The 9,140-nt window shown below is 37.6% G+C and overlaps 2 protein-coding genes across 2 annotated transcripts; both read left to right on the top strand.

The window, feature by feature from the left end:
• The first annotated feature begins 6,789 nt into the window (after window positions 1-6,789).
• LOC117619469 (zinc finger MYM-type protein 1-like) lies at window positions 6,790-8,115 on the top strand. Its single transcript, XM_034349437.1, has one exon. The coding sequence runs from the start codon at window positions 6,790-6,792 to the stop codon at window positions 8,113-8,115; it is 1,326 nt and encodes a 441-aa protein (XP_034205328.1).
• Window positions 8,116-8,229: 114 nt separating this feature from the next.
• LOC117619459 lies at window positions 8,230-9,042 on the top strand. The gene has a single exon (XM_034349425.1). The coding sequence runs from the start codon at window positions 8,230-8,232 to the stop codon at window positions 9,040-9,042; it is 813 nt and encodes a 270-aa protein (XP_034205316.1).
• The last annotated feature ends 98 nt before the right edge of the window (window positions 9,043-9,140 follow it).

Here is a 9,140-nt window from a genome sequence, read left to right as displayed (position 1 = left end):
TTAGTGTAGATATTTTATTATGGTATGGCCTTCATCAATTTCATGCTGCCGTCTGAAGTGGCTTGCTCCCCGTGATTTGTTGGCGGTCTGACTCACCCACCTTACCACGTTGGGCGAAGTCGGTAAGTACTTTCAAGTCTCCTGTGTTCCCTGCCGCTTTAGCATCCTCAACCTGGATTTTATTGTCGCCCTTGTCGCCCTTATCAGCTCTGTTGGCGAAGTGGGTTAATCCCGACGTGTTGCCGCTGTTGTTGCTCAAATCGAACCCTTTAATTTTAATATCATTGGTTCCAGCCATTGTCTCACTGATTGATTTTTAGTTGGGATATCTGTGTGTTTGCTTTGATGATCAACTCATTGCCTCATGGTCTCCTTTTATAGTTGTTGGCATGCACACATATATGCAGAGGATAGCCTTTTTCTTTGGATGATCGATCGATACACCCACTGATCATGATACAGATTCCATATTGATCAAGATCATAATATTCTTCACATGTATATCTGCTTGGAATAATATATCGAGTATAAAGGTTGCTAATTTGCCTTGTCCCCTAGCTTGATGAGAACACATTTCCTTATATAGATTATGAGAAGGAATCTTTTGAAGTGTCCTTACCTTCCTGCCTTGAGAACAACCTGAAATTATGGCGAAGTAAGTTTTCTTTTATGAGGATTGAAAATGACGACCAATACTAGAGATTCTTCACGTATATAGTTTACATTTGTCTTCTTGGAATAATATACTGCAGTACTGTCGTAGTGGCCTTTCTTTTTTCCTTTTAGCTAGGTAGGTTCGATGTTACATTGCGTACATAAGCTGTACTAATTCAACACAACTAATCCAGAACAAATTCACTAAGGATAATGAAGTTGATTTTGTTTCTTTTGTTTTGTTTTTTTTTCAAAAAGAGAGAGAGATCCATCGTCCATGTGCAATATTCCTCACTCAAGTTATTAGTGCTCTTAAATTCTAAATCCTAATCAATAAGGGGATTGTTTTATAACTTACTTTTTTTTAAAAGTGAACTGTTAAATTCGTGACTTAAAGTTTGGATTAGGTGCTTCTTTTTTCATATTTTCTGTTCTGGTAATTCGTCTCTTTCGCTTCAATTACTAAAGTTTTCTTATTTTGTAAATGATTTTAACAAAAGCATGGAGAGAATTAGTGGCAATGTGTAAAAGTTCACATTCATATGTCGATCCTTGCTAATTTAATTTTGGCCATTTTTTGTGTTTGAAGATAAAGGTCTCCCATGTACTTTGACAAAACATGTTCACCTTATCGTTCTTAGACAACCACGCCCTAAAACCTTAAGCTAAACACCCTTCCTTGTATGGAGAGACAAACATATAAGTGAGAGCAAGTTGACATCCGCATGATTTAGTTCTTTGAAGAAATGTACGTCTTATTGTTGATTTGATATAACGTCCATAACTATTGAAGGACGAATTGCAGATAATCGTAAGATTGTCCATGCGTAGTAATACCTAATCCTAAGAAAATGGAATGCCTAAAAAGTGAGATTTTAATCTAGAAATTACATACATGGATGCTTTTTTATGAAAATCCTTGAAGGCTTGAAGCTAATAACTTGTAGGTCCTGTTTGGTTTATGAGAAAGGAGGCTTGGTGATGAGAAATCAATTGCTTTCCCATGTTTGGTAAGTCTAAGCATGAGAAATCGTTGTCTTGCACATGGGAAAGTAGGGGGAAAGTGAAGCCCTCCTCTGCTCTTGGGTTTTGTTTTCCTCCTCATGGGAAAGTTTGGGAAAATTAGCTAACATTAAATACACATTTTTCATAACCATATTGTCTCCATTAACAACATAGCATTAAATACATTATTTTTTTTAATTCGATTTCATATGGATATAATTGGAAAATTAAACTAACTTTGTTTTACATTCCTACACAAACCAAATATGTGAAAGGAAATAAAGTAGTATTTCTTAGTTACTTTCCTAGGATTACCAAACATGGAAAATGAATCTCCATTTTTCATCCCTTAGAAAATGGCATGGGAAGTAATTTCCTCTCAAATCCATTCGTAAACTGGGCCGTAATGTTGTTGTTTTCCTCTTAGCCTATGGAAAATCCTAAAAGGTTTAAAAGGTGAAGTAAACAAGCAAAGTATTGGGCACATGGGGAGCGGGATTGGAGTGGGGCTGCTTCCCTTCTAGTTTGGCTGCCTCAACTCTCAAGTCGGGTTGTTCTACTTCACCAAAAGACTCTCAAGTTGGGTTCATATCATGGACGGTGGACCAGATGAGTTGGATAACAGGCCTCCTTCTAGGCCACACGATATAAAATTATTGACAGGGGATAACAAAACATTAGAGTGTTGCTAAACAAATCTTAAAATTAACTGAGTACACCCTATGATCTAAGTACACCCTAATATTTAAATCAAATTATAAAATTAACTAAGTACATCCTATTTAACTACTAAAAATACCCATGGTACACCCTAATACACTCTATCACACAACACCTAACCCATTCATGAGTCCAATTTCACTTTTACCAAATGCCATGTGCCCGACATGTTTCCCTTCTATTTTTTTGACATGTGGCAAACCACTTAACAACACTTAAGCCCTCTCACATCCAACCCAACCCTACCACTACCGACTCTCTCTCTCTCTCTCTCTCTCTCTCTCTCTCTCTCTCTCTCTAACACAGCCCAACTCCACCCTTTCCCTGCTTATCGCCAGCCAACCCAGACCCGACGAGCATAAGATTCTAATAAGCGCGTAATATCGTGTTGGAACCCATCTCCCTTCAACTAGTGGAAGAAGGAAAATTCCGAAGTGGGTTTATTTCTTAGACTGTTGAGGTTGCTATCAACCCCCAAGGTATCTAATTAAGAAGAAATAGGTTGTATTGGAGTTGTTGGAAGTTGGTGTTTATGGTGCAAACAACAACATAATTGTCATTAGATTCATCATAGGGTGAGGAGCTGGAGTTCTAGTGGGCAAGTGTGTAAGAGTTGTTTGGGAACATGCTCACTTGAAACAACCAACATTGAGGATGAACATCAAATGATTATTGTTTGGGGTGGGTTGAATGCATTAACCAAGTCTAATGGACGAACGCCACATACACATGGAAGATTCTGACTCATTGCAAAAATTTTAGAGCAAATAAGATAATTTGGAAGAGAGAGAGAGAGAGAGAGAGAGAGAGAGAGAGAGAGAGAAGGGCGGTAGTGGTAGGGTTGGGTTGGATGTGAGAGGGCTTAAGTGTTGTTAAGTGGTTTGCCACATGTCAAAAAAATAGAAGGGAAACATGTCGGGCACATGGCATTTGGTAATTGGACGGGTATGCTTGTATATATACTCTTACTGATGCTCCGATACTTGTATCGGATATGACGATACTCCTACTGTCTTTCGATAATGTTGGCATGCACATATGCGGATCATGATACAGATTCTATATTGATCATAATATTCTTCATATATATTGACATTTATATCTGCTTGGAATAATATACTTAAGCATAAAGGTTGCTAATTTGCCTTGTCAGCTAGCTTTATCTTAACATGATTGATGAGACATGTCACATGCATGTCACGTTTGTCTTATTTAGATGATGGGAAGGAATCTTTTGAAGTACCCTTATACCTTGCTTGCCAAGCTACGTACTCTTATGGCGAAGCAAGTTTTCCCTTATAAGGATTGAAAATGACGGCCTATATGCTATACTAGAGAATAATATTTGTTTGTTGTTGGCATGCCCAAATGCAGAGAATAATATCCTACAGTATTGTTTTTAGCTAGCTAGTAATAGCTTGACACGACTAATTCAGAACAAATTCACCAAGGATAATGAAGTTGATTTTTTCAAAAGAGAGAGAGAGAGAGAGATCCACCATCCATATTCCTCACTCAGGTTAATTACTAGTGTGCTCTTAGATTCTGAGTCCTCGTTAATAATGGGTCGATTTATGTTTAACAAGGAAATGAGGGGCTTGTTTCATAAGTTGCTTTTGTTTTCTTTCTTTCAATCAATGGAGGAGGAGGGGAAGGGAGGCTCTTCTAACAGTGAGGAGCAATGCAACAACTTGGTTGATAGCTTGAAAGATGGAAGTTGAGAACTACAAGAAAAAAAGTCAGTAGTGACCATATATATGTTATCGATCTGCTTGGATGAAGAAGAAGATGAAAACATCTGAGAGCCATAATCTACTATTGTTTTATAGCATTTTGGTAAACCTTTCATAGCGATTTTAATAAAAATGGAAAATTGTTCAGCAAACTGAGGGAAAGAAACATAATGGATGTCGATGGGTGTATACAGTTAAGCACAAACCTGATAGGACAATTGACAGATATAGAGCAAGACTTGTAGCCAAGGGGTTTATGCAGACATATGGAGTTGACTACCAAGATAGGTTTGCTCCAGTTGTGAAAATGAATACAGTGCAAGTTCTATTGTACATAGCAACTAATTTAGATTGGCATTTCAAGTAGTTCATGTGAAGAATGTCTTTTTACATGGAGATCATGAATAAAAAGTGTACATGGATCTACCACCTAGTTATGGGTTGTCTAGTGGCAGTGGGAAGGCCTGTAGGCTTCGAAAGCTCTTTACGGTTTGAACCAGTCTCCACGAGTATAGTTTGGGAGGTTCACTAAAGCAATGAAGAAGTATGAATATCACCCAGGTAATTTGGATCATACTGCATTTATCAAACGTAGGGATGGTAAGGTTACTTTGCTAATAATCTATGTAGATGATATGGTTGTTACTAGTGATGACATTAATGAAATGAGTAAATTACAGAAGTACTTAGCCTTATAGTTTAAGATGAAGGACTTGGGAGCTTTGAAGTATTTTCTGGGAATCAAAGTAACTCGCTCAGCTACTAGTATTTGTCTTTCTCAAATGAAGTATGTTCTAGACATATTGTGTAGAATCATCACTTAGCAATATGTCCTAATCAAGTGCCAACCAACAAGAAAATATATATATATATCAGAGGTTAGTGGAAAAACTTATTTATCTCTCACACACTAGACCAGACATTGCATATGCGATTAGTGTTGTTAGCGAGTTCATGCATTCCCCTAGTAAGTATCACTTAGCAGCATTTATGAGAATATTGAGTTATTGGAAGAAAGCTCCAGCAAGAGATTTGATATTGAGAAAACTAGGGCATTTTGATGTCAAGGGTTATACAGATGCAGATTGGGCAGACAATATAACAGATAGACGTTTTACATTAGGTTACTTCACTTTCATTTGGGGTAATTTGGTTACATGGCTCAGTAAGAAGCAGAATATAGTGGCTCGATCTGCACCTGAAGCGGGGTAGATGGATATGGCATGGAGTTTGTGAGCTTATTTGGCTAAGGATACTCCTGTCTGAAATTGAGTTTCCACCATAGAAGGCCATGAAGCTTTATTTTGATAATCAAGTTGGTAGGGAGATAACAAATAATCCAGTTTCACAAAATAGAATTAAGCATGTTGAAGTGGATAAGCATTTTATCAAGGAGAAATTGGTGGAAAAGTTAATTGATATACCGTTTGTAAGGTCAGGAGAACATCTGGTAGATGTCTTAACACATGCGGTATCTACAAAGGTTTTTCATGACTTACTTGACAAATTGGGCATAGGAGATATCCATGCACCAACTTGAGGGAGAGTGTTGGCATGAGTCATATTACCTAATTAGAGTATGTGCAAGTCACTTTACCTAATTAGAGTTGTTACTTATATATTGTCTCAAAGTATTTATCAAGTCCTTCATAATGAAAGACCATTGTTACTTTAGCAAAGATATATAAGAATCCCATTGTTAACAGACAGAGACAGACCTACAGTGGGGTCAATGGGGGTCAAACGACCCCATGGACTCCATGGAAGCAAGGTAGAAGGTGGCTTTGAAATGGGGTATGACCCCATGAGAGAGAGGATTTGCAGACAAGAGGAAGAAGAAGATGAACAGGGCTCTGTTCTGTTTGAAAGAAGCTGGCCAAAACGACGTCGTTTTGGCCCAGCTTCTAATTTTTTTTTTAAAAACAGACTGGCCAAAACGGCGTCCTTTTGGACAAAAACGCGCTGGCCAAAACGGCGTCGAATTTTTTTTTAAAACTCGCTGGCCAAAACGCCGTCGTTTTGGACCAGCGAATTTTTTTTTAAAAGACCTGGCCAAAACGATGTCGTTTTGGTCCAGGTGTTATAAAAAAAAAAACACAGATCAGATTCCCAGCTTCTTCCTCCCGAATTTTCATTCCAAAACACCTATTTTCTAAACCCTCAAACCTAAATCCCCAATCTCCACCCCCCACAAACCTTTAACCCTCTTCCCCACCAAGCCTTGAAGCCCCAAATCCTCCATTGTAGCCGCTGCCAGCAGCTCCGCCACTTCCAAAAGCTTGCCTCCACTTCCACCACCTCACAATTCAAGGTAAATTCTAACTCTAAACCTAAATTACTTGAATTGAAATTGAATTTATGATTGTATTATATTGTTTTGATTTATTGGATGTTTCATTTATGAATTTTTTGTGGTTAATTGGTATAAATTTGGTGTTGTTTAGATTTATTGGATGTTTCATTTATGAATTTTTTGTGGTTAATTGGTATAAATTTGGTGTTGTTTAGATTTATTGGATGTTTCATGTATGAATTTTTTGTGGTTAATTGGTATAAATTTGGTGTTGTTTAGATTTATTAGATGTTTCATTTATGAATTTTTTGTGGTTAATTGGTATAAATTTGGTGTTCTCTTGAATTGATTTTAGTTATTATTTTGATTAATTTATGTAGAATTATGGAAAGATTTTTTAAGAGAAAGTCATCATTGGGTAGTTCGGATAGTGTGGGAAGTTCAAAAACTTCAAGTTCAAGACAAAGTCAGTTAGATGAGGTTTTGGCTAATCTTCAGGCAGACCCGGGACTAAGAATTCGTATGATTGAGTATGATGCTAATATTAGAGATGAGGTTCGAAGAGCATATCTACAAAAAGGCCCTTGTCAACCTAGAGGTCATTCTTTCCCACAAAGTAATATCTCAGGACTTAATCGACGCTTCATTCCCCAATGGTTTGATGAATTTGATTGGTTGGAGTATAGTGTATCTAAAGATGCTGCATTTTGTCTTTATTGCTATCTCTTTAAATCCAATTTTGAACAAGAGGGTAGTGAAGCCTTCACTGGAGCAGGGTTTAAGAATTGGAAGAAAGGGAGAGAAAGAATGAAGGTGCATGTTGGACCAGTTGGTAGTGTTCATAATAAAGCTAGAGAAGCCGCTACAAATTTGATGAATCAAAATACACATATTGAAACGGCTGTGAGCAAACACTCTGAACAAGCTAGTATGGCATATCGAAGATGCTTAATTGCATCAATCAAGTGCACTAAGTTTCTATTGAGACAAGGTCTTTCTTTTCGTGGAAATGATGAAAGTGCCACTTCAAGCAATAGGGGAAATTACTTGGAGCTATTGCAATTCCTTGCAGACAATGATGAGAAAGTTAAAGAAGTTGTGTTGGAAAATGCTCCGGGGAATCTCAAGTTAGTAGCTCCAAAGATTCAAAAAGATATTGTCAATGCATGTGCCGGGGAAACACTTGATGTCATCATGAGTGATTTAAAAGATAGATTCTTTTCTATATTGGTGGATGAAGCACGTGATATTTTTGTGAAAGAGCAAATGGCTATGGTGTTGCGTTATGTGGATGACAAAGGGCATGTAATTGAAAGGTTTGTGGGGGTTCAACATGTTACCGACACCACTTCAAGTTCACTAAAGGATGCCATTGACATATTCTTTTCTTCCAATGGTTTGAGCTTTTCCAAGTTACGAGGACAAGGTTATGATGGAGCTAGCAATATGAGAGGTGAGTTGAAAGGCCTTAAAACAAAGATTTTGAGAGAACAACCTTGTGCATACTATGTTCATTGCTTTGCTCATCAACTTCAACTAGCACTTGTTGCCGTAGCAAAGAAGAATATTGATATTGCCTCTTTCTTCACAACCACTAATAGTGTGGTTAACCATGTTGGAGCATCGTATAAGCGGCGTGATGCACTTAGAGCACAACTCCAAGAAGAACTTGTGATAGCTTTTGAAAATGATTGTCTTATAACGGGGTGAGGTTTGCATCAAGAAACAAGTCTCAAACGTGCCGGTGACACACGATGGAGCTCACATTACGGTACCATTATTAGCATCATTTCTATGTTTTCATCTGTGATTCATGTGTTTCAAATGATTATTGATGATAATCCCAATGATAGTGCCGGTGAAGCAAATAAGATTCAAAGGGAAATGCTTACTTTTCAGTTTGTGTTTCACCTATTCTTAATGAAGGCTATATTGGGACTCACAAATGATGTGTCACAAGCATTGCAAAAGAAAGATCAAGAAATTGTGAATGCAATGGCTTTGGTGAAATCATGCAAGGAAAAGCTACATTGGATGAGGAATAATGGGTTTGATGCATTGGTTGAAGAGGTGTCTTCATTTTGTGACAAACATCATATTGATGTTCCTAACATGGATGAGGCCTTCGTACTTCCAGGGAGGTCAATGCGTAATGCTCCAATAAAGACAAATCGTCATCATTATCGTGTGGAGCTCTTTATTTATGTCATTGATGAGCAACTTACGGAGTTAGATGATCGTTTTAATGAGGTAAATACTGAGTTGCTTATTTGTTTGGCATGTTTGAGTCCGAATGATTCATTTGTAGCTTTTGATAAACAAAAGCTACTTCGTCTTGCTCAACTTTATCCTCAAGACTTTTCGGATGAGGATCTTTTGGCACTTGATGATCAACTTGAGCTTTATATTCATTATGTGAGTTCGAGTAGTGATTTCTCTGACTTGCAAGGGATTGGTGATCTTGCAAAAAAAAATGGTGGAGACAAGGATGCATCGAGCATTCAATTATGTGTATTTGCTTATTACATTGGCTCTAGTTTTACCGGTTACTACTGCTTCAGTCGAGAGGGCATTCTCCGTCATGAATATTATCAAAGGTCCACTTCGGAACAAAAGGGGAGATCAATGGTTGAGTGATAGCTTGCTTGTTTATGTTGAGAAGGATGTTTTTGATTGTATTGAAAATGAAGTTATAATGCTACGTTTTCAAAATATGAAACCTCGTCGTGGCCAAT

Source organism: Prunus dulcis, chromosome 1 (genome assembly GCF_902201215.1).
Source record: "Prunus dulcis chromosome 1, ALMONDv2, whole genome shotgun sequence".
NCBI lineage: Eukaryota > Viridiplantae > Streptophyta > Magnoliopsida > Rosales > Rosaceae > Prunus > Prunus dulcis.
This window is presented reverse-complemented; position numbering and strand designations above follow the sequence as displayed.

Coding starts and splice junctions, on each gene's coding strand:
- LOC117619469 (XM_034349437.1), top strand. CDS start 6,790: ATGGAAAGATTTTTTAAGAGAAAGTCATCATTGGGTAGTTCGGATAGT.
- LOC117619459 (XM_034349425.1), top strand. CDS start 8,230: ATGATTATTGATGATAATCCCAATGATAGTGCCGGTGAAGCAAATAAG.